Source organism: Cavia porcellus, unplaced genomic scaffold, assembly GCF_034190915.1.
Source record: "Cavia porcellus strain 051 isolate PalLab524CR breed Dunkin Hartley unplaced genomic scaffold, mCavPor4.1 scaffold_8, whole genome shotgun sequence".
Taxonomy (NCBI): domain Eukaryota; kingdom Metazoa; phylum Chordata; class Mammalia; order Rodentia; family Caviidae; genus Cavia; species Cavia porcellus.
Window position 1 is genome coordinate 50,918,562 of NW_026947491.1, and position 24,217 is coordinate 50,942,778.

The 24,217-nt window shown below is 43.7% G+C and overlaps 3 protein-coding genes across 3 annotated transcripts; 1 reads left to right on the forward strand and 2 right to left on the reverse strand.

Annotated features, from left to right (window-relative positions):
• Positions 1–2,096: 2,096 nt before the first annotated feature.
• Positions 2,097–18,352, forward strand: Mars1 (methionyl-tRNA synthetase 1). The gene is made up of 21 exons (XM_003476144.5): positions 2,097–2,281; positions 3,068–3,158; positions 3,320–3,398; positions 3,471–3,605; positions 3,939–4,014; positions 4,221–4,393; positions 4,503–4,609; positions 6,265–6,381; positions 6,539–6,742; positions 7,783–7,984; positions 9,962–10,036; positions 13,412–13,582; positions 13,714–13,809; positions 13,919–14,036; positions 14,417–14,630; positions 16,371–16,502; positions 16,584–16,688; positions 16,783–16,969; positions 17,623–17,694; positions 17,919–18,011; positions 18,126–18,352. Exons 1-21 carry the CDS (start codon positions 2,173–2,175, stop codon positions 18,270–18,272), a joined length of 2,703 nt encoding a protein of 900 aa, XP_003476192.1. The 5' UTR covers positions 2,097–2,172; the 3' UTR covers positions 18,273–18,352.
• On the reverse strand, positions 18,283–19,212 carry Ddit3 (DNA damage inducible transcript 3). Its single transcript, XM_063255018.1, has 2 exons — positions 19,061–19,212; positions 18,283–18,851 (listed from the first exon to the last, which is right to left on the reverse strand). The coding sequence occupies exons 1-2, from the start codon at positions 19,196–19,198 to the stop codon at positions 18,486–18,488; spliced, it is 504 nt and encodes a 167-aa protein (XP_063111088.1). The 5' UTR covers positions 19,199–19,212; the 3' UTR covers positions 18,283–18,485.
• Positions 19,060–24,171, reverse strand: LOC101787388 (DDIT3 upstream open reading frame protein). Its single transcript, XM_005006389.4, has 3 exons — positions 23,993–24,171; positions 20,991–21,038; positions 19,060–19,218 (listed from the first exon to the last, which is right to left on the reverse strand). Exons 1-2 carry the CDS (start codon positions 24,053–24,055, stop codon positions 20,997–20,999), a joined length of 105 nt encoding a protein of 34 aa, XP_005006446.2. The 5' UTR covers positions 24,056–24,171; the 3' UTR covers positions 19,060–19,218; positions 20,991–20,996.
• Between the last annotated feature and the right edge of the window lie 46 nt (positions 24,172–24,217).

Below are 24,217 nucleotides of genomic sequence, written 5' to 3' on the forward strand. Positions count from 1 at the left end.
GTGTGTGTGTGCGCGTGCGTGTGTGTGTGGTACAGGGGAATGAACCCAGGGCATTTGCACTGGGCTATGTCCCCATTCCTTTGAAAGTTTCATTTACTTATCTTTGATTTTTTTGGGACAATCTCAGTATGTACTGTTATTCAGGCTGGCCTTTAACTCATCTTGTAGGCCAAGTTGGCCTTGAATTTGTAATTATCCCCCTGCCTTAGCCAAGTATTGGAATTAGAGGCTTGCGTCACCAATTCCGGGTTTATTTTTTTATTTTTGAGGTAAGGTTTTGCTAAATTACCCAGGTTGGGCTCAAATTTGGATTCTCCTGGCTTAGTCTCTCAGAGGTTAGGATTATAGCATGCATCACCACACATAGTTTTTTTTTTAAATTTTATTTTGAAAGTAGTAAAATATAACAGAACAAGACAGAATAAAGCCAATTAAGATTGTACAGTGAAAGTGGTACAGAACTTCACAGCAGGTTACCAGGAAAACAGTAATAGGCATCACAGTATATTTCATTATCTTTACAATAGTTGTAAAGATGTATATCAAAATCATGTATATCAAAATAAAATGAAATACAGAACAAATATCAAGATCATGTATATCAAAATAAAACGAAATACAGAACATTATAGAACTTATCAAAACAGAATATTGAATAGAGCAGTACCATTAATCAGAATAGAGCAAAACAGTAATAAAAATATTTGCCTTCAAAGAGATGGTAGAAGGAAGTCCCCCTTATTTGCTATGGTCAACCTCCCAGGAGATGCTCAGATTTCTGGTTCCCATTTGCTAAGGGGGTGGGGGGACATAGTATAAAGGGGAAGTGGGATGTTTGACTCTAGGCCGTGCACCAGTAGGTTCACAATTGCTTAGTAGGGAGGCAGACTGGTTGCTTGGTTTCCCAGCTTCGTAAGTTTCAACATGGTGTGGATCTCAGAACATACTGGCGGTTCTCCTCCTGGAGGGTCCGAAGTCTGCCACAGTGCAGCCACTTATAGGGAGGGGAGCTGCTTGCTTGGTTTTCCAGGGTCCTAAGTTCCAACATGGCGCAGATCTCAGGAGACACTGGTGGTTTTCCCCCTGGAAGGGCCACAGTCTGCCACACTGCAGCCACTTACCAGGGAGGGAAAGTGCTTGCTTGGCTTCCCAGTGTCCTAAGTTCCAATATGGCGTGGATCTCAGGAGACCCTGGTGGTTCTCCCCTTGGAAGAGTCACAGTCTGCCACACCCCTGCTGCTTACCAGGGAGGGGAGCTGCTTGCTAGCCACACATAGTTTTCTACAAAGTTTCTTAAAGCTTAGTTTAAAAAGGTCCAGAGTCATGCAGCTTTGTCTTGTTTTGAATTAGATGAATTAATATATGTATAGTGCTTAAAATAATGCTTGGTTTATAAATGCTATTAGGTATTTTCTTTTCTTCCTGTGGTGCTGGGGACAGAAACCAGGACTTTGTCCATGTTAGGCAAGTACTGTACTGTTAAGTTGTATACCTATCCTATATTAATTGTTCTTATAGGGATACAAAAATGAGTAAGTGCGATTCCTTTCTCAATTACTAACATGTGCTTGCTTCCCTGCATAATCTTAGTGTCAAACAGCCTTCTTCCCTCTCCATCTGACATTTTTCTTACAGATACCCTCCCCTCCTTCTGATAGCATTGGTTAACCCTTTATGAGCTGCAGGCGGGTGTTAATTTTTATTAGCCACATCCTTTTTGGCTGATAGGATAGCTACAGTAATTTGCAGTTGGTCACAAAGTAAGCTCATGGTAATAACTCGATTGTTAAATTGAGAGTCAACGATTTCAAGCAGCCACTGTCACTACAACACCTTCATTCATTGTTGAAAACTACCGGACAAGAACAGGGCGCGGTTTCAGTCACCGCCCTCTAACTCAAAACGTAATCGCCCACAGAGCCCTAACTCCCTTCTCAAATCGCTTTACTGTAAGTGCCGCACTAGCCCCCGCTCCTAAGGCGCCGCCTCTCGATGGTAGCCTTTTCCTGTTTCCTGAGCGTTGCATGATGGGAGAAATAGTGGTCTTTTCGGGAGCTCAATGCGAGCAAATGCATAAAACAGAACTCTGTTTCCCAGAGTGCCTCGCGGCGGCGGCTCAACTCAAAGGCGGGAGGCCGGTTCCGGTTGCATCAGCGTGAGATTGTCCGAGAAATGAGATTGTTTGTGAGCGAGGGCGCCCCGGGGAGTCTCCCGGTGCTGGTCGCGGCCGGGAGAGCCCCGGGCCGGTCAGAGCTGCTCATCAGCACTGTGGGTCCGGAAGGTACACCGGGTGGTGCTGGTGGGCCGTGGGTGACGGGACGGGCACAAACACGCCCCAGCTCCTCGCAGTTGTCCTGGCCAGACCCCTTCACCACACACTCCCAATAGATCTTTTCCCCCATTATCCTTGCTTACATCATCTTCCCTTCTTTGTCGCATCTTTTGTCATTTACTTCCCTTAATAACTCTCTCTATTCTCTGCTCATTTCTAGCTTCTCTCGTCTTCTGGAATCCCGCTCACCCTTTCCCACTGTTCGCGCAACGTTGGTTTGTACCTCTCAGGCAGCCTGTTCCACTGTCTCTCATTTGAAACCTCTAGGCAAATCTGTGTCATACTTAGAAAGTTCCTCTCACGCCCTCCCAAGACATCCATACTTACACTTTAGTTAACCTGTCCTCATTTCCAGCCGACTCTTGGGCGACTCTTAAGTCATTCTCTTGTCAGTCTTCTAGTTGTCATCATTTTGTTCTTCCATTCTGACCTAAGATCATTTCCAGGATTTCTTAAAGTGCTTTCCATTGTTCTAGTTCTCAGTTGCAGCACTGTCCCAAAACACCACTTCCTCTCTGTAGTCGCATCGGTTGTCTCCAACCAGCAGCCTCAGATGAATACCTGTTTGCCTCTCCAGCATGTTCTAGACCCACCATCTTTCAGTGGACCTATCCTGGAACCTCTGCGTTGAGATTGCCCATTTTTCTTCTTTTTCCAGAAACAGTGTAAAGTTGCCCCAAGTTGACAAAGTGTTTCTTTTTTTTTTCCCCCACCCATTTTCCTCTCCTGCATCAGAGTGTGTGGTCCCGTTCCTGACTCAGCCTAAGTTCCCTGTCTTGCAGCTGGATAGTGGCAACTACCTCTTCTCCACTAGTGCAATCTGTCGGTCAGTACTGGTCCTTGGTGTGGGGAGCATACCATTAAAGCAGGCCTCACTGCCCTTTGTGTGAATTTATTTGTAACCACTGTTTCATTAAGAGGTGAGAGAAATGGGCTAGATAAATGGAATTTTCTAATTCTACCTTCTGTTGTTTTCACCTTGAGCAGATATTTTTTTCTGTTATCTGGCTGGGAACCAGATGACTTCACCAACCAGTGGCTGGAATGGGAGGCAACGGAGCTGCAGGTAAGACTAAGGCATGATGGCGGATGGGTCCTGGCTGTGTGCTCATCCTGACTTTTATCTCTTGCATTTCAGCCAGTCTTGTCTGCTGCCCTGTACTATTTAGTGATCCAAGGCAAAAAGGGTGAAGATGTCCTCGACCCCCTTGGGAAAGCTCTGACTCACATTGACCACAGTTTAAGTCGCCAAAACTGTCCTTTCCTTGGTGGGGTGAGTTGGTGTTCACATGGGATTTGGGGAAGGCCTATGGTATAAGGATTAAGAGGGAGAACAATATTCAGAGTGATCTAATTCTAACTCTCCTTTCACTAGCCGTGTGATCTTGAAAACACTAAAAACTCTTTAATCTTAAATTTTTTTTTAATCTGTGAAATGGAAGTGATACGAATACCTACTTCACTGAGTTATCATGAGGATTAAATGAAATAGTGTTTAATAGTACTTGGCATATACCAGGTCCTCAGTAAATATTGGATATTGTTATTACTACAAAAAATAAGAGTGCCTCATCGTGTGCCTTTTTCTTTTTCTCCCCCAACCAAGGAAACAGAATCTCTAGCTGACGTTGTTTTGTGGGGTGCACTATACCCTTTACTCCAAGACCCAGCCTACCTTCCTGGTGAGAACTGTGCATATCACTTCACTGTACGCCTCAACCCCAGGAGCTTGGTGTAGTGGTTACAGAACAGGCAATAGAGTATTGAGGGTTACCTCAAGGGGTTGAAGGAACTAGCGAAGGACCTAGTGAAACCTCCAGAAGAGACAAGGTCCATACCTGTCTGCCCAGCCAAGTTTTGCTGATTCTGTTTTCTCCCATGTCCACAGAGGAGCTAGGTGCCTTGCGCAGCTGGTTCCAGACACTGAGTACCCAGGAACCATGTCAGCGAGCTGCAGAAACTGTGCTGAAACAGAAAGGTGTCCTGGCTCTCCGGCCCTACCTTCAAAAGCAGCCCCAGCCTAGCCTACCTGAGGGGAGGGCTGTCAGCAATGAGCCTGAGGTTTGGAACAGGACTGGGCATCCTTAGAACCTTGGGGATGTTTTAGTTGTTTGTGATAGCAAGGAAAGAGTTTCTTTATCTGTTAAGGAATTCTGTCCATTCTTCATAGGAAGAGGAGCTAGCTACCTTATCTGAAGAGGAGATTGCTGCAGCTGTGACTGCTTGGAAGAAGGGCTTAGAAGGTCTTCCCGTACTTCGGCCTCAACAGAATCCAGTGTGAGTAGGCACTGCTGAATGGGGCTTGGTTTTATACACCTGGAAATTTTTGACAGAGGAGAACCTACGAAATAGCTACAGAACTTAGCCTCTAAAGGGATAGGCAGATATAAACAAAATGGTCACACAAATGTATAATCAGTCTTTTTTTTTTTTTTTTTGAGACAAGGTGTTGCTCTGTAATTCAAGGTAGCTTTAAACTTACTGTGTAGCCCAGGCTGGCTGTGAACTTGCAGCAACCCTGCCTCAGCTTCCCAAGTGCTGGGATTATAGGCATGAGGCAGGCAGCATCAACATAGCTTAATTATAGGTTTTCATGAAGGAAAAAGAACAGAATGCTGGGGCAGAAAGATTAGAGGACATTTATTTTTATTTATTTATTTATTTATTTTTGAGATAAAGTCTTGCTATATAGTTTATGCTGGCTTTGAACGTCCTGTGTAGCCCTGGGTGGCCTTGAACTCAAGGTGGTCCTCCTGTCTCAGCCTCCTCAGTGCTGGAATCATAGGCATGCACCACCTTGCCCAGTCCAGAGGACATCAAGTTAAGGCCTATTTAAAAAGGAATGTTTAAGCCAGGCATGGAGGTGGGGCATGCCTATAATCCCAGCACTGTTGTAAGTTCGAGGCCAGGCTGAACCACAGAGTAAGACCCTGATTTAGACAGCAAAACAAACAAACAAAAAGGAATGTTTAAGACTTACAAGATGAGAGTTAGGCAAGGGTAGGGAAATTGATAAAAGGTCAGTGACTAGAGTGTGGTTAGTCAATGGGAAATGAGTCAGTATGTGTTTTTTGGCTTTGGGGTTTTTTTTTTTTTTTTTGTGTGTGTGTGTGTGTGTGTGTGGTACTGGGGATTGACGCCAGCATCTTGTGCATGTTAGGTGAATGTTGTACCACAAAGTAGGGGATCAGAACAATTAGAAGCCAGTAGTTAATGAAAGGAGGTTTTCCTGAAGGAGATTTCTAAGTAGTATTTCTGAGCCAATCATGACATTTAATTATGGGGAGAAAGGACAATTAATATAGGAGAAATTAGGTCTGTGTTGAGTAAATTTGCAGTAAGATTGCTAGGTGTGATGGCACACACCTGTAGTCCTAGCACTTGGGAGACTGAGGCAGGAGTATCACTGTGAGTTCAAAGCCAGCCTGAACTACATAGCAAGACAATGTCTCAAAAAAAAAAAAAAAAAAAAAAAATGGAGTTCAAGCACTTGCTTGGTAAGTGCAAGGTCATGAGTTCAGTCCCCGTACCAAAAAGCAAAAAAGTTTCCAGCATTGACCTTTTCTTCCCAGGTGCTATATTAATAGCATTTTAGTCACCAGGATTAGGATTACAGATGTGCACCATCATGCCCAGCTCTGGAAAACTGTTCTTGAATAGTGACAGTGGTGATAATTAGACAGAGATCAGTGTTGGAATGAGGCACAAGCAGCACACACTGCAGTCTTGCTCCCTGTGGGCGGGGCCTTCCGCACAGTAGTGGGGAACATTGTGGTCTGCGAATGAGTTTATGGTCCTGTGGGTTCATGTGAGGAAAGACTTCAGATGTGTAAGAACCTCTGATAATACAACAAGGCTGTGTCTGAGTGTTTCTGTACTTTTGTTCTTCTTGACCCTTGATTCTCCCCTGTCTCTTCCTCCTTCCTTACCAGGTTGCCTGTGGCTGGAGAAAGGAATGTGCTCATCACCAGTGCCCTTCCTTATGTCAACAACGTCCCCCACTTAGGAAACATCATTGGTTGTGTCCTCAGTGCTGATGTCTTTGCCAGGTGGAGCCAGCTGCCAGAGGAGGCACCTCTAAAGGGAGGGTTGGGAAGGGTTGGGCCCCAAAGCAATAAGATGCTTCAAGGGAGGGCACTGTAGGGACCCTGGGGACAAGGGAGCTGCTGAGTAGGGGTCCCATGTGATTACCTTATTCTCTTCCAGGTACTCTCGCCTCCGCCAGTGGAACACCCTGTATCTGTGTGGGACAGATGAATATGGTACTGCAACAGAGACCAAAGCCATGGAAGAAGGATTAACCCCTCAGGAAATCTGTGACAAGTATCATACCATCCATGCTGACATCTACCGCTGGTTTAATATTTCGTTTGACTTTTTTGGTCGCACCACCACTCCACAGCAGACCAAGTAGGTTTTTTCTGATGAGGCAGAAAGTGGGACTGGGGGCTGGGGACTTAGCTCAGCGGCATAAGCACCTGCCTTGCAAGCAGGCAGTCATGAGTTCGATCCCTGGTACCGATAAAAGTGAAAAAGACCAAAAAAAAAAAAGAAAGAAAGTGGGACTGAAGGCTGGGATTGAGACAATGATAACATTATGGAGATAATATTATAGAGGGTAGCTGATTCCTAAACCTTGAATGTTGCCCTGAAGTATATTCCAGGCAGTTGTCTAGTCTTCTTGGGGGATTCATTGCGTGCAGAATTCTGACTGGGGAATCAAGGAGTGCCTGAGGGAAGGAAGAGACAGGACTTACCTATATTTCCTCTGTGCCTCCCTCCCCCATCTTCAGACATTTCCTTTCACACTTGTGTGTGTTTATAATAAATATACTTGTTTTTCTTTGCTTAATACTCATCCTTTAAAAAGCTACACAACACACGTGGGCTGATAGTTCTGTGTGGTTCTGCACCTAGACTGACTAAAGAGCAGTGGCAGCCCTGAAGACAAAGCAGGTTAGTCCAAATTCAACAGAAGCCGCTTCCCAAGTGCTGAGGGAAGAGACTGTGTGAGTAGCTGGGAAATAAAGTGTGAGGGCTGTGAACTTAGTAAAATTCTGTAATGAGGAATAGATAGCCTTGGCTCTTAGGAATCTTCTGCTTGATTCTTTGTTGTTTTTATCTTTTTGAGACAGGGTTTCACTGTGTAGCCCAGGCTGACCTCAAATTCACAGCGATCCTCCTCAGCCTCCCAAGTGCTGGAATTATAGGCATGCGCCACCATGCCCTGCTTCAATTCTTTGGTTCTTGGCATGTTTTATTTTGCTTTTGTTACTGGTAATTCAACTCAAAACCTGTTTGCCAGGCAGGTGCCGTATCACTGAGCTGTATCCCCATCCCTGTGTCATTAGTTCTTGGACAGAATGAATTTAGGTCCCTGGTTGAGTAACAAAAGGGAGGGATGTGCACCTCCTCTGACGTGCCTCCCCATCCCTTGCTCACCTTGTCAGAATCACCCAGGACATATTCCATCGGTTGTTGACACGAGGTTTTATACTGGAAGATACTGTGGAGCAGCTGCGATGTGAGCACTGTGCCCGTTTCTTGGCTGACCGATTTGTGGAAGGAGTGTGTCCTTTTTGTGGCTATGAAGAGGCCCGTGGTGATCAGTGTGACAAGTGCGGCAAACTCATTAATGCCATTGAGCTCAAGGTAAGAGGAAAACCTGTGAGGACCCAAAGAAATGATTTTTAATTTTTATTATTTATTTTTGTGGGTTTATTATTATTATTACTTTATTTTTTTTGGTACTGGGGATCAAACTCATGTCTTTGCACTAGCGTGGAAGTCTCTTGTGCCCCTGAGCTAAGACATGAGTTTGAGAGGCTGAGGCAGGAGGATCACTGTTTAAGGCCAGTTTAAATTACATAGGAAGACCTGGTCTCAAAACAACAACAACAAAAAGTTGAAAAGGTAGAATTTAAAAAGCCATTGTAATGCCATTACATGCCTATAATTTCAGCACTCAGGAGGATTGCCATGGGTTTGAGGTTAGCCTAGACTATATAATGACACCCTGTTTTCTTTCCCCGTACCCTAAAGGCCACTGTAGTTGTAGCATAGCGAATGAAAAGGAAAGCAGACTAAGATGAGGTCAGAAAGAAAGGCAGAGGCCCGATCACCATCACCCACTAAACCATTGTGGAAACTTTATTCTAGTGGAGTGCTGCCCTGTGGGGCTCAGATAGGAAGGAATGAAAAGTAAGGAGAAGGACAAAAAATAGGCTGATGCTGGCTTGGACTAGATAAGGACCAGTGGAGATGGGTGAAAAATAGATTAGAGATATATTTTGGAGGTAGATTCTATAGTGCTAGATAGACTGGGATTTGGGGGTGGTTAAGAAAAAATGGATTTACATATTTTTTTGGCTCTGTCGGGGATGTAGCATAACAGTAGAGCTTTTAGGTTACCTACCATATATGAGGCACTTGGTTTGGGCCCAGCACCACAGAAAAAGAAACAAAAAACCAAAAACACTTGAGTGGGTATCTGGTAGTGCATTCTGAACATGAGCAAGATGAAGAGAAGGTCTTCATGCTCAATGTGTAGATGCTGTTCAGGTTGGTAAGCTCACAATGCCTAGAGACATACAAGGAGGCAGTTGGGTATAGGAATGTAGAGTTCAGGAGAGAGGTCCTAGCGAGTGCCTTTCATCAAAACTTCCTTGGAGCTAAGTGTAGTGGCACACACCTGTAATTTCAGTATTTGGGAGGCTGAGGCAGGAGAATTGCCACAAGTTCAAGTCTGGCCTGGGCTACATAGTGAATTTAGGGACAGCCTGAACTACATAGCAAGACCCTGTCTCAAAATAAAACAAAACAAAGAGAACTCTTTTGGAAGCCTTCAGTGATTACCTTCACCTGTTTACTTCTTTTTTTCTCACCCGTTTACTTCTTTAGCCATCACCTTTCAGGGTTTGTATAGTCAATTTTTGCCACACAATTAAGTATGTCTTGACATTTTGCTTTGTAAAGGTCTGCACTTCCTACACAAACCCTCTCTCCCTGACTTGACTCAAAAAGAGAGGCTGTAGGGCTGGGGATTTAGCTCAGCAGGCATAAGTGCCTGCCTTGCAAGCAGGCAGTCATGAGTTCGATCCCTGGTACCGATAAAAAGGCAAAAGACAAAAAAAAAAGAGGCTGTGTGTTTTTTTTTTTTTTGTCCCTCTTCCTTCTCTCACACAACTAAGCACTGTGTGGCCCCTGGTGCTACTAGCCTGTGCTCGAGATGCTTTTTCCTCTTGGGAGTGATGGGTCAGAAATGTGAAGTCTGGGGAACAAATGTTGCTACACACTGTAGACTTGATTCTCTAAGTGCAAAGCAGGCGAAGTGGTTGAGGAGTAGGCTTGGTGTGAGATGTGAAGCTGGAGGGTGGACTGAGGTGTTCATTCCTTTCTGTTCCTCTCCTTGCCTAACAGCTCCTTCTCCCTTTTGGGAGGAGTTGAGATACGGTTTTATTCTAAATCTTGGTGAGCTCTCTAGTCCACACTGGCCTCAAACTCCCTGGGATCCTCCTGCCTCAGTGTCAAGAGCACTGGTATGACACGCAGGTACTACCATGCTCACTAGCTCCTCTTCCTTGCCTACAGTGCAGATTCTGATTGTCTCACTCTGGAATTTCTTCCCAGAAACCTCAGTGTAAAGTCTGTCGGTCGTGCCCTGTGGTGAAGTCCTCTCGACACCTGTTTTTGGACCTGCCTAAGGTGAGTGGGCTTTTCTCTTAGTCCAGTCTTCAGGATGCTCCTTTTGCTTCACCTGCCACTGATAGCTAATTGCTCTCATGCATTATTAATTTCCATTAAAAATTACGCATGCTGGTCCAAGGATATAGCTCAGCAGCCTAGTGCCTGCCTGGCAGTTCAAGGTCTTAAGTTTGATTCCCAGTACCAAAAAAAAAAAAAAATTTATACATGCTATTGTAGAGATGAGATAAAGGATACAAAGTGAAAACCCCAGGCCCACTTGCCAGACATATTTACTGCTACACATTTTTCTTGTTAAATATATATGAAAGTATATTTATACTTCTCATTTTCTCTTTTTTCTTTTTCTTTATTGTTTGTACTGGTGATTGAACCCAGGGCCTTGTACGTGCTAGGCAAACCTCTTAACACTGAACAACAGGTGTAGCCCTTGTTAAATTGCTTTTGAGACAGGATTTTATTTATGTGCTAAGTTGCACAGGCTAGGCTTGAAATTGCAGTCTTTCTACCTCAGCCTCTTCCTGTCTCAGCTAGAATTATAGGCTTCCATCATATCTGACACTTTTTTGGATTTTTGAGGCAGTCTCATGTAGCATAAGCTGGCTTTGATCTTATAATCTTCCTGCCTCAGCCTCCTGAGTAGCTGGATTATAGACCTGTATCATCACACACAGCTCTTCTTTAAATTTTGAGACCAAGTCTTGCTATATTGTCCCTAGCCTTGAATTTGTGATCCTCTTGCTTAGCTGAATTACAGGTATGCAGCTCTTGTTTTTTGTTTTTTTCTTTTGGTTTTTGTTTTTTCTTTTGGTTTTTGAAGCGAAGTCTCACTATGTTGTCCTTGAACTCTTAAAGTCCTGCCTCAGGCTCCTGAGTGATGGGATCATGGATACCGGCTACCACTTGTTTTTTCTTAAAACACATTTTATCATGCTTTTAAGCAGGCTATTTGCTTTTACCTTGTAATATGTCTCTACTAATTTTTTATATTAGTAAATCTGCCTCTTTTAGTTCTTAGGTTTTTTGTTTTTTTTTTTTAAATATCTTTTGTCTTTTTGAGACAGGTTATCTCTGTGCAGTGCAGGCTGGCTTGAGCTCACTTTGTGGCCCAGGTTGGTCTCAAATTTGCAATGATCCTCCTGTCTCCGCCTCAAGTGCTGGGATTATCAGTTTGTGCCACCATTCCCAGCTTGTTGTTTAATTTTTGGTTTTTTGCTTTCCTTTTTTGTTCTTAGTTACCCTTTTTTTGAGTCACAGTCTCCCTATGTAGTTCAAACTGACCTTGAACTCACTATATAGTCCAGCCTAACCTCCAACCCATGGGAGTTCTCCTACCTCAGCTTTGTGAGTGCTGGGATTACGTGTGTGCCCCACCATGCCTGGCAATCTTTTTTTTTAATTAATAAAGTTACTTTTAGGAGAGTGGTGATGTACTCCTTTTATCCCAGGACCTGAGAAGCTGAGGCAGGAGTATCACCACAAGTTTGAGGGCAGCCTGGACTTCATAGCAAGACCCCATGTCAGAAAACTAAAAAAAGTTGCTTTTAATGCCCAATGTGATAGTGTACCCCTGAAACCTCAGCACTTGTGAGGCCGAGGCAAGAAGATCGCCACAAGTTTGAGGTCAGCCTGGACTACACAGTGAGACCCTGTCTCAAAAAAAAAAAAGTTATTTTTTAATACTTTTGGGTGATCCCCATAGGAATAAAAACCCCTGGGAAGTTGGTGAAGTGCCGTCACCCCTAGAAGTGACCCTGGGTCTGAGAGGCTACCTGAGAGAAGGGAGCACAAAAGGGGCAGAAGGCCGGCCTGCCCTGGTGCTGGGACCTGTGAGCACTGCAGGAGGGAAGCAGGAATGGAGGAGCTGTCTAGGTACATAAGCAAGTGGGAAGAGGGTTAGGCGGAACTACTTGGCTTCCTTCCTTCCTTCCTTCCTTCCTTCCTTCCTTCCTTCCTTCCGTGTTTTCCCTTTACTGCTTCTGCTGCATGATTCCGAGTCTCAGCTTGTGATGGCAGCACAAAGCCTGATATCTGGTTGCTTTGCCTTAGCAGAGTTGCTCTGCGTTTTTCACGTTTTCTCTGGTCAGCATGTTCATACTAGTTTCCAAAGTCCTGACCACAGCAGAAATGCCTCTGTTGTTTTCCCTTTTTCTGTGCCACCTGAATCAATCATTATGATTTTCCCACATTGTTATACCCTTCCATATTTACCTTTAATTTTGTTACCTATTTATCAAATGTACATTTATGGCTTCTTATTTTGTTAATGGATTACAATTCATTTCTGTCTCAAATTATTTTCATGTTCAAATGGTACCTTATTTGGTTGGTGGGACCCTCTTCAGGGTATCTTTCTACTTTTGAGATCCCATAATTTTTAAGCATTTAATTTTTGGTATAACAAGATACTTTGGGTTCATTTTTAGTGATAGTATTAGCTTCTAAAATTATTTTTTTTTTTAAAGAGTCTAAAATTTAGGTGCTGGTCTACTCATTACTATTGGGTTGTCTTTGTTTTTAGTCTTGTAACAGCGAAGAGTTAAACATTTGTTTTAGATTCACATTGATACCTGCAATTATAGGCCAGCCTTACAGGATTGTTTCTACTTTCTTTTATTTCATATTTGTATCTTCTTTCCATAATGGGTACCCAAGTTCTCAAAAAGCATCAGCACATTTAAGCATTTGCCCAAACCCAGAATACATGTGAAATAATTTCAGAATTGCTTTTCCCTTACCTTTACAAAAACAAACACACAAACCTAAACTACTGAAGAGTTTAGAATTTGTTAGCAGTCCTGACCCCTCCCAGACTTAGAGTAGTACAGTCAAATGTGTTAATAATTTATTTAAGTTACTTTTTCTCCCTTTAGTGTAATTATATTACTGAGGTAGATGGCACAATGTATATATTCTTTCGCATTTTGCCTCTTTAATGATTAACAGTTTATTCTGGAAATCACTCCATAATTAGTTCATAGCGATTATCCTCATTAAGTTTATTGTGTTTGGTTGTTTTTGTGATACTGGGGATTGAACAAGGACTTTTATACGTCCCCAGTCCTTTTAAGACAGGATTTTGCTAAATTGCCAAGGTTAGGCTTGAACTTCCCATCTTCCTGCCGGCTTCTCAGAGTGGTGGGATTACAGGCATGCACCACCACACCTGGCCCATCTGTGCCCTGTGTGAATACTTGTGTTGAATGAATTTCTGGTAATGAATTCCTAGAAATGGTACTGCTGTGTCAAAGTCATGAATCTTATCGTTTTGATTATATATTGCCAAACTGTACTCTAAAATAACTATGTGTTGTTATGTGTTTAACTGTGTATGAGACTATCTAAAACCAATTCTCTGTGTGTCATTTATCTCAGCTGGAAAAGCGACTGGAAGAGTGGTTGGGAAAGACATTACCTGGCAGTGACTGGACACCTAATGCCCGGTTTATCATCCGGTCTTGGCTTCGGGATGGGCTTAAGCCACGCTGCATAACCCGTGACCTCAAGTGGGGAACCCCTGTACCCTTAGAAGGTTTCGAGGACAAGGTAAAAATTCTTTATTTATGACAAATTATTCACCTTAAGGTTAAAATCATGGACTAACAGAAAGGAATGCAGATTATATCTTGTACCCATCTGTAGCTTTAGGTTGGTCCCTATTGTTCTTGACTCTCCAGGTATTCTACGTCTGGTTTGATGCCACTATTGGCTACCTGTCCATCACAGCCAACTACACAGACCAATGGGAGAAATGGTGGAAAAACCCAGAGCAAGTAAGCAGTTCTGGGTTAGCGTGTCCTTAAGGAAGATGTAGAGTGGATGAGTTATGATTGGATATCTGGTGTTTCTTGGGCTTTTAAAGAAAGCCTCATATTCTTCTAGGTGGACCTTTACCAGTTTATGGCCAAAGACAATGTTCCCTTTCATGGCTTAGTCTTTCCTTGTTCAGCTCTTGGAACAGATGACAACTACACCTTGGTCAAGTATCTCATTGCTACAGGTAAGTATCCCTAGAAGACTGCAGATGAAAAAATGGTACTGGTACAAGAGAATGAGGGCTGAGGGGGAACTTGGAAGAAGATCCCACAAGATTGGTAGGTCTTAAATTAGGAGTTGATAGGAAATAGGAAAAAATTAAAACATGAGAACTTCACCCAGGGGAAGGAAACAAAAACCTGAAGAAAGTAACAGTGCAAAAAAAATCCTGCATACGTGTAATTAAAAACACCCAAATGGATAAGAAGGAACTCCAGGTTCTTCATAGACAGCTACTCAAGGTGCCATGTTGCTAGAGACTCACAAAGAAAAGAGAAGAAGAGTTAGTAGGTCACAAGGAAAGAATGTGATTTGAGCAGATGGTTCTCCATTATCTCTGTCCAGAGTACCTGAACTATGAGGATGGGAAATTCTCTAAGAGCCGGGGTGTGGGAGTCTTTGGAGACATGGCCCAGGACACAGGGATCCCTGCTGACATCTGGCGTTTCTATCTGCTATACATTCGGCCCGAGGGCCAGGACAGTGCCTTCTCTTGGACAGACATGCTGCTCAAGAATAATTCTGAGCTGCTCAACAACCTGGGCAACTTCATCAACAGGTGAATTGTCTTGGCTACTTTTCCCTCATTGATGAAACAAAATAACCAACACTCAAAGTGAAACTGAACTAAGTTTTTTAGTGCAGTTTGCAGAGGTTTCAGTCCATAATTTGCTGGCTCCAAGGCATGGTGGCCCATGGCAGGGGCAACCATTCATAGTGGCGGAAGACACCAAAAGCAGTGATGAGGGAGAGCAGCCCTCTTTGTCCCTTATATTATATGCAGGCTAACCTAGGGCTGATTTATCACTTAAACCCTTAATTCCAGCATTAGACCATAAATCAGTCACAAACTCTAGATTCAGCTGGCTCCAAAAAGCTCCCCTCATCCCCATAACTGTATTGAGGTTTTAGGGGTCATCCAGACACATACCTTAACATGAGTCTTGGGGAGGGGTCAGAGACAACAGATGAGCTGGGAAGAGGCCAATTTTCCCTCTGGAGACAGGAATGTGGAGAGAATAAGGGGAAAGGAGCCTGTGAGGAACAGGATAATGTGGAAGTTTGGTTTCTATCAACTGGGACCTGTTCCCAGGACACAGTAGCCCACATATGCTTGAGGATAGTTACCTAGAGCTATAATTTTGTGAAGTTGGTCCACAAATGGATTTTTGTTTTGAGATAGGGTGTCACTGTACTGTATTCAAGGTGGGCTTCAGACTCAGTGTATGTCTCAGGGTGTCCTCAAATTTGTTATCCTCTTGACTTAGCCTCCCAACCACTGGTATTACAGGCATGGGGCACCATGCCCAGAGTGGATGTTTACTGATAAAATTATTCACCTGCAAACCAGAGAAGTTTGGCTGAAAAAAGGGAGCTATTTTTGTGTATGGATAAGGATGGTTTTAGTATATTTTTCAGAGTTGTCACTTTAGCTCATACTCCACTGTTACCATGATTTTATAATCCAAAGAAATGTCCTTCGTGGCTTAGGGCTCTCTACTCCCTTTCTTAGAGCCCTGGGTCTTTAGCTCACTCCTATTACTTAGCCTTCCAGGTTTGGTCATCAGACAGTTTTATTTATTTAATTTTTTGTCTTTTTCGTTTTTATCGGTACCAGGGATCGAACTCACGATTTGCCTGCTTGCAAGGCACGCGCTTATGCCGCTGAGCTAAATCCCCAGCCCCTCATCAGACACTTTTAATAGATAAGTTTTCATTAGAGTACTTATTTGATAGCAGTTCACAATAATACATTTCAATATCATTTGAAGATAATAATTTTTTTAAATGTCCAATTATTAGCCAGGCATGGATTCAATGTCCCTCCCAAAAATAAAAGTACAGTTGTTAAACTTTATCAAGAGTCAAATTCTTAGAGGAGATAGAGAACAATTAATTGTGCTGGGTGTGGTGGCGCGCCCCTGTAATTCCAGCAGCACTTGGAAGGCTGAGATAGGAGGATTGCTGAGAGTTTGAGGCTAGTCTGAGCTACATAGTAAGACCCTTTTCTCAAGAAAACGGGGCTGGGGATTTAGCTCAGCAGGCATAAGTGCCTGCCTTGCAAGTACATGGTCATGAGTTTGATCCCCGTTACCAATAAAAAAAAAAAAAAGAAAACAGAACAAACAACAAAAAAAAAACCCCAAGAATTTAAGCTTTGCTTTTTACTTTGAGGGGTCAGGAGATAATCAGTTCTGGGCAGGAATCTGGAGAGAAGGAAAATGATGAAGATTGAGTCAAATTTATAAAAGGAGACCAGAAAGTAACTTTTTTTTTCTCTTTTCTTATTCTCATCAAGAGCTGGGATGTTTGTGTCTAAGTTTTTTGGGGGCTATGTGCCTGAGATGGTGCTTACCCCTGATGATCAGCGTCTGCTGACCCATATCACCTTGGAGCTCCAGCACTATCACCAGCTGCTAGAGAAGGTTCGGTGAGTAATCTGCACCTCTGTCTTATCTCAGGGATGAGACGCTGGCATGTTGAGACCCTTCCAACCCCCACCCTTCCCCAGGATCCGGGATGCCTTGCGCAGTATCCTCACAGTATCCCGACATGGCAACCAGTACATTCAGGTCAATGAACCCTGGAAGCGGATAAAAGGCAATGAGGCTGACAGGTACGTTGAGAAAGGATAGGGCTGGTTACCAGGACTAAGTAGCTGTCAGGCTGTGTCCTCTTTCAGGTCTTGACTGATCTCATTTCTTCCTCAGGCAGCGGGCAGGCACTGTGACAGGCATGGCCGTGAACATAGCTGCCTTGCTGTCTGTCATGCTCCAGCCTTACATGCCCACAGTTAGTGCCACCATCCAGGCCCAGTTGCAGCTTCCACTGCCTGCCTGCAGTGTCCTTCCCACAGATTTCCTGTGTACCTTACCAGCAGGGCACCAGATTGGCATAGTAAGTCTTTGAGTCAGAAAGGCTAGCCCTTTCTTAACTTATGCTTGTCATGCAGCCTATGATATGGAATTAAGGACTTGTATCTCTGTAGCTTTGCTTGGAGGACAGGAGTCTTAAGAGCTGTTCTGTGCACCCCTTCCCCACTCTGTACTTGGGCTTTGTTTCTGACAATACATCCTAAGCATCAGTTTGTAAGCTGAGTATTACCCACGTATCCTTATTGCTCTTCATGCCAGAACCTATTATCTGGTCCATAAACATCACTGATTTAAGAAATACCATGGTTATGGGGGATTTAGCTCAGTGGCCTCAGCACCTACCTTGCAAGTGTATGGTCGAATTTGATCCCTGGTACCAAAAAAATTAAAAAAAAAAAAAGTACCATGATTACCTAGTAATGGGCGAACACAAGGTAGCCAAAGTACTGGATGAACCTAGCATTAAGTTCTCTTTGATTCTGTGATACTCTGGACTTGTGATTGCTTTTTCTGAGTGCTTTCCTGAAATCAGTAGCTATTTGTTCAATGTTATGCTCATTTTTTTCTGAAGCTTTCGGATTTCTAAATGTCTTAAGAATAGGGGTTAGAGAGGCCTTTGTATAGCGTGGTAGTTTTTATGTATCCAGTAAGTGACTCTGGAATCCTTTTGCACAGGTCAGTCCTTTGTTCCAAAAACTGGAAAATGACCAGATTGAAAGTCTGAAGCAACATTTTGGAGGCAGCCAGGTGAGAGCACTGCTGTGCCGTCACCCAGAACCACCACAGCAGCACCTCATTTCCCCAAGTAGCCCTTACTCATACCTCCATCTTTTAGCCTTTCTCCTTCTATAAGTTTTTCTTTCCCATCCTAATTACAAGAGTCCTTGGAGTTAAAGGTAAATACTTTCCCTGAGCTATTACATAAAACTGGAGGTCAGAGGCAGCCAACGATAACTCCTACTGTTTTCCAGGCAAAAGTATCACCCAACCCAGCAGCCATAGAGACTGTTACAACACCTGGGCCACAGCAGATTCAAATGCTGATGGCTGAAGTCACAAAACAGGTATGAATGAAGCTTAGCCACTGGGGGAGACAAGGAAAGCTGAATTCTAAATAGCTGGTTTTGTGGACCTGTCTCACTAGGTCTCACTGCCTGCCTCCTTCCTCCTTTTTTTAGGGCAACATTGTCCGAGAAATGAAAGCACAAAAGGCAGACAAAAACCTGGTTGCTGCAGAGGTGGCTAAACTCCTGGATCTAAAGAAACAGTTGGCTCTAACTGAGGGGAAACCTCTTGAAACTCTCAAAGGCAAGAAGAAAAAGTGAGAGAATCTGGTTCACAATGTCACAAAGTCACTTTAATGAATGTGGACAGTAATAAATAAGTGTACAATCTCTATATACAAGCTGAGACCTGTTCCTTTTGTCTACTCCAAGCATTTGAGGGTCACATAATTGGCACTGGTATGAAGATGATCAATAGCTACTTCTGGGAAAGGTAGGTAGTAGCCAGAGCTGGGAAGTGATGGTCCCAGTTGTTCATGCTTGGTGTAGATTAACCATTCGGTCAATCAGAGCTCGGCGTGTTGCCTCTACTTCCCTGGTCAAGCACTCAATTTTCTGCTTGAGCCGTTCGTTCTCTTCTGTTAGCTGTGCCACTTTCCTTTCGTTCTCTTGTTCTTTTTCTCTCATACGTTGTTTTCCAGCCCGGGCTGGCCACTGGCCACTCTGTTTCCGTTTCCTGGTTCTTCTTTGGTCTTCCTCTTCTTCCTGAGCAAGGGAGCTCCGACTGGAATCTGGAGACCGAGGGCTCTGAGAGGTGCTTGTGACCTCTGCTGGTCCTGGCTCCTCAGTCAGCCACGCAAGAGATGCTGGGTCAAGAGTGGTGAATGTTTTTGATTCTTCCTTTAGGGCAATGAGAAAAGGGAAGGTGGATATTAGTTGATATGGAAAGGTAATGTCATCTTTGTTCCCAGATTTAGTTTTATTTTGTTTTTATTTAATTTTATTTGAGACAGGGTCTTGCTATAGTTCAGGCTGGCCTTGAACTCTTGGCAATCCTCCTACTTCAGCCTCCCCAGTACTAAGATTACAGGCATAAGCTCCACTCTTACCTCTTCATTTCCAGGGGGTAAGATGCAGTTACCCCCATTTTCATCTGAGGACAGGACTTCCTGCAGGTCCTCATACCAAGCTTCCAGCTCCCAGTTTGACAGTGTCCCGAAGGAGAAAGGCAATGATTCAGCTGCCATCTCTTTAGTTGGATTAGGTTCTGGAAAAGTATGCATTCAGGATAAAAACTTCCAGTTAGCAACTGTCTATAACACAGCCTGGCAGACTGGTTTACTGCCTGTTTTTGTAGACACAGTTTTATGGGAACACAGCCCTATCTGTTTACATATGGTCTGTAGCTCCTTTAATGCTACAACAGTGGAGATGAACAGCGGTGACAGACTAAACACCTGTATTGTTTATTTAACAAATCTGACTCTTAATTTATCAGTCTTTAGTGTTTTTTGGGAAGGAGGGAGAGGTGGTGGTGGGGATTGAACCCTGGGCTTTGTAGATGCCAAGCACATACTCTACCACTGAGGTATATCAACAGCACAATACTGGTATTTCTTTCTTGCCCTTTGCCCAGGACAGAGTACTTGGATATACATGTTTAGGGGATCTTAATGAAAGTCTTCAGTTCACTTAAGGACTCTACTTGTAGTTTCTACTACAACTACTCTACTAGAGGTTTCCACAACTAAACCATTTGTGTGTCTTTCTCGTATATGGGAGCTTGGGCAAATGGTCCTTTGAGTCTGTTTAACCCTGATGGGGACTGAGGATTGGTAAGATAAACTAATTGTCTTTATTGGGGCTGGCTGATTTTGAGTTAGCTTTCAATTAGGAAATGCTCTAAAAGATGCAAATTAAAATAAGACTGAGAGGGGCTGGGGATTTAGCTCAGCGGCATAAGTGCCTGCCTTGCAAGCAGGCAGTCGTGAGTTCGATCCCTGGTACCGATAAAAACGAAAAAGACAAAAAAAAAAAAAAAAAAAAAAAAAAGACTGAGAGTCCACCTCACCCTACAAAGAATGGCTATTATTAGGAAATAATCCAGTAACAAATGCTGGAGGGGCTATGAGGAAAAAGAAACCCTTCTCTACTGTTGGTGGGACAGTAAACTGGTGCAATCACTGTGGAAATTGGTGTGGAGATTCCTTAAAAAACTAGGACTAGAGGTTCCATTTCACCTAGCTATTCCCATTCTGGGTATCTTCCCAAAAGAATTAAAGGATCATACCACAGCAATACATGCACACCCATGTTTATAGCAGCATAATTTATAATAGCTAAATTTTGGAAACAAGCCAAAGGCCCATCAACTGAGGAATGGAGAAAAAGTATTTTTCTACAATGGAGTTCTACTCAGCCATAAAGAAGGATGAACGAGATTTATAGGTAAATTGATGTAATTTGAGACAAGTGAAATAAATGTGTAAACATTGCATTGTCTCAAGTGTGAGAAGCTGAAACAATGTTATGTATACGTATATAAAAAAAGTTATACTACTGATTTCCGAGTTTACTGAAGAGAGATTTATGCTGGTATATTTGGACAATTAAATGCAAATGTCTTGTGCACTGAGTGAATGATTTGGGAATGGCAATGTACCACTGTCTCTTGATCAACGTGTTTTGAAACTTTTTCTCTGAAATAAAATGGATCTGAACAATGTTAAAAAAAAGAGGAAATGCTCTAAAAATAGTGATTTGATGATCTCATTATACAGCAGGAAGATATAGTCTGACGGATTCAAACCTTCCTCTTCCACCGTGGCTAGGTCTTTTAATAATATTTGAGGACCCCAACAAAGGAGCCTAAGTTGCTTGCTTTATTAGTTGGTTTTGGGAAAGAGTGAGTTAAATTTACCTGCTTTGGGGGAGGGCTGGGGATTTAGCTCAGCGGTGTAAGAGCTGGCCTGGCAAGTGCAAGTTCATGAGTTCGATCCCCAGTACCAAAAAACAAAACAAAAAGCAAAACAAATTTACCTGCTTTCAAGTGTGGTGATGTATGAAGATACACTTTCTCCTGGAACACTGTGGAGGACAAAGACAAATGTCAGCCATTTTTGTAACTGGGACAGACAGCTTCTATACCTCCAACCTCCTGTTGCTCACTTCGTTACTTCCAGGCTTATGGGACATGGATAGTTAAAGGGTCCTGCAGCCATTTCAAAGGACAGAGAGTTCAACATTTTATTTTTAGTTACTGACATTTGCAGTCCCGATTACATAATAGCATACATAGCACTGGCCAACTCAGCTTTCTCTAAATTCAAGGCAGGTCTCATGCCTGCCAGGGTAAGAACTAAATTACAGAGAAGGAAATAAATCTAGGTATTTTCCTAACTCCATTCCCACACTGACATCCCCCAAATGTACATTTCTAGTCAGTACCTCTCTTGGGACCTCTAGCTCTGGTGCCTATCACCCACTTGCCATCTGCTTTTGTATATCTAATAGGCATTTGGATTACACCCAAAAGCAATTTTGCCCATTTTTCCTTTCCAAGGTTGTCCCTACTCAATAAATGGAAACTAGTCCCTCAAGCCAAAAACTTTGGTATTACCCTTGACTCCTTCGTGCACATTCCACAATTCACAATTTTCTTAATATTGTTTTTTAATGACTTTTTTCCCAGTACCAAGAATTGAACTCAGTAACTTGTGCTTGCCATGCAGGAGTTTGCACCACTGAACTATATCCCCAGCAATACTGTTTTTGTTTCATTTCTTTTTCAAGACAGGGTCTTACTATGTAGTTTAGGCTGGTCCTGAATTCATAGTGTAGCTCTGACCAGCCCTCCACTCACTGTGATCCTCTTGCTTCAGTCTCCAGTTGTGTGCCAACATCCCCAGGTTAACACATTTTTTATAAATACTCCACACCTAAGCATTTCTCATCAATTCCACTGTTTCTAAACATACACCAATTCATCACTATCTTTCTTCTGCATTATTTCAGAACCCTTGTAGGATGCTTCCTCAGTTCTGATCTTGGTAACCTTATTCACAATATAAATACAGCAGCTACAGTGAGTCCATTCATTCATTCCTACAGTGCTGGGCATTGCATATTAAACAAGTGTTCTGCCACTGAACTATGTCTTTGCCCCTTTTAAAACATAGGTCAGGCCAGGTATGGTGATGCATGTCTGGAATCCTAGCACTTGGAAGACCGAGGCGGGAGGATCACTACAAGTTCGAGGCCAGCCTGGGCTACATAGTGGCTTCAAAGACAGCCTGAACTACATGGCAAGATCCTGTCTCAATCAATAATACAAAACTTAGGTCAATCCTCTACTCAAAATCTTCTAAGCTGCTACAGTCACACTTGCAGCACTCTGGAGGCTGAGGCAGGAGGACTGCAAGTTAAAACCCTTCCTAGAAAGATTCTGTCTCAAAAAATGGGTTGGGGATGTAGCTCAGAATGAAGTCCTTGAGTTCAACGGCAAATAAAACAAAAACTTCCAATGACTTATAGTACGAATAACTTAACCCTCAGCCAGGCATGGTGGTGCACACAACACTTAGGAGGCTAAGGCAGGAGTACTGTTGTGAATTCAAGGCCAGCCTGGGCTACAAAGTTTAAGACCAGTCTGAACTATGTAACAAGACCCTGTCTCAACCCTCATGCTTTCTCCTCAAAACCTGTCACATTCTCAAAATAGAGGGCCTTGTAAGGCCCTACCCAACCTGCGTCTTTGCTGCCCCTGAGTTTTCTTCAACCATTTTTCGCTTCTGTTTGTTCCAGTCCCCTGGCCTATTCCTAAAGGTACCTGGCATACTCCCATCTTAGGTCCTCTGCTCCAGCTGTTACTTCTGGAATGCTCTTCCACATTACCTGCATGGCTCACAGGTTTGCCTCCTTTGGTTCGTTTATTCAATTAAATAGCACCTCAATAAGGAAATTCCTGACTATTCTGATAAAAAAAGTATTCTACCCTGAACATTCTTCTTCTCTACTACCGCCCACTGAAATGTAAATTCTTTGGAACCGGGGATTTTTTCTCATTCAGGGATATACCCTCAGTCTCAAACTGCTTGGCACACAGTAGGTGCTCAGTATTAAGAATGAATGAAAATATCTCTCCTAGGCTCACAATAGGGGAGGACTAAACTCAGAGGCAAAGCGACTGCTCCCAGTGCCTAGGGACTAGAGATGCAATGTTGCCCTCAGTGTTTCTCTGCAGGGCTGTTCTCTTTGGGGAAAACTTCAGTGGGACGTGGCTTTCATCAGCAGCGGAACCTCAGTCCAGAGGGCTGCAGAGCTAAACAGGGGGCTGACCTGATGCAATGGTTACACAGAGATTAGCTGGCAGACAGGAGGGGAGAAAGGCAGGGGCCAATCCCCGGAGGACAATACCCTGGGGAACCCCAAATGGTTTCCCACACTGAAAGAGCTCCAGGCTGCTCTCTTGTGTGGGTGGCCCAGAAACCTCTGGGAAAAAGGGAAATCAATCCCTATTCCTGGTCCATCTGCACCTCTGTTCCCAAAAGGTAGTGTCAGTCAAGGTTTTCCAGACGTCTGCCAAGTCCAGGGCTCCCAACTACTCCCACCTCAGCAATGCAGCTGAGCCACGGTTGGGGATGGAGTAGAGGGAATGCCGCTGGTGGCAAAGTGACAGAACAGCCACGGGCAGGGTCACCCAGTCTTCTCGGAGTGCGGCTGTGTGCTACTGCTTCGCCTCAGCGGACAGGCCAAACGAGATGGCCTGAAGTAGGCGACGGAAAAACATTTACCGATTATACCAGGGGTCCCTTTGCCCAGCAGCAGAAACAGGAACCATGCGGTGGGCAGGGGTGAGGAATGAAAAGGAAAAGGCACCACTCCTGAAAAATGGACTCTCCATCCCTCCCTTTGATGGCTCCTAAATTCACTGTGGAGGGGGTTGGGCCACATCCAAAAGAGCGGATGCCATAAATTTAGAGAAGACAACGGAAGTCCGTGAAGATGGGAAGGTAAAAGACAGGGAGGAAATCAGTACTCGCCTCTCTCCTCAGGTTCCAGCTCTGATTTTGGCTCTGTCGCTGCCACCGGCTCATCTTCAACATGATATACTCTCTGTGTTTCACTCAAGCCTCTGACCTCGAGAAAGCTGAGCCAAGGCCCTTTAAGCACAGCCTTGCCCTCCTCTCGGAGGCGGGATCCCAAAACCTGCCAATCACAACGCGGCACGCCATCATTGGCCACGCCCATCTCTCACAACCGCCACT

What these genes read in the sequence shown, in the direction of transcription:
- Ddit3 (XM_063255018.1), bottom strand. Translation starts at nt 19,198, where the DNA reads ATGGCAGCTGAATCATTGCCTTTCTCCTTCGGGACACTGTCAAACTGG. An exon ending in TACCCCCTGGAAATGAAGAG is followed by an intron (nt 18,852 to 19,060) that starts GTAAGAGTGGAG and finishes ATTGCCCTAAAG; the next exon opens with GAAGAATCAAAAACATTCAC.
- Mars1 (XM_003476144.5), top strand. Translation starts at nt 2,173, where the DNA reads ATGAGATTGTTTGTGAGCGAGGGCGCCCCGGGGAGTCTCCCGGTGCTG. An exon ending in CAGCACTGTGGGTCCGGAAG is followed by an intron (nt 2,282 to 3,067) that starts GTACACCGGGTG and finishes CTCCTGCATCAG; the next exon opens with AGTGTGTGGTCCCGTTCCTG. An exon ending in CAGGGCACCAGATTGGCATA is followed by an intron (nt 16,970 to 17,622) that starts GTAAGTCTTTGA and finishes CCTTTTGCACAG; the next exon opens with GTCAGTCCTTTGTTCCAAAA.
- LOC101787388 (XM_005006389.4), bottom strand. Translation starts at nt 24,055, where the DNA reads ATGTTGAAGATGAGCCGGTGGCAGCGACAGAGCCAAAATCAGAGCTGG. An exon ending in GCTGGAACCTGAGGAGAGAG is followed by an intron (nt 21,039 to 23,992) that starts GCGAGTACTGAT and finishes TGTCCTCCACAG; the next exon opens with TGTTCCAGGAGAAAGTGTAT.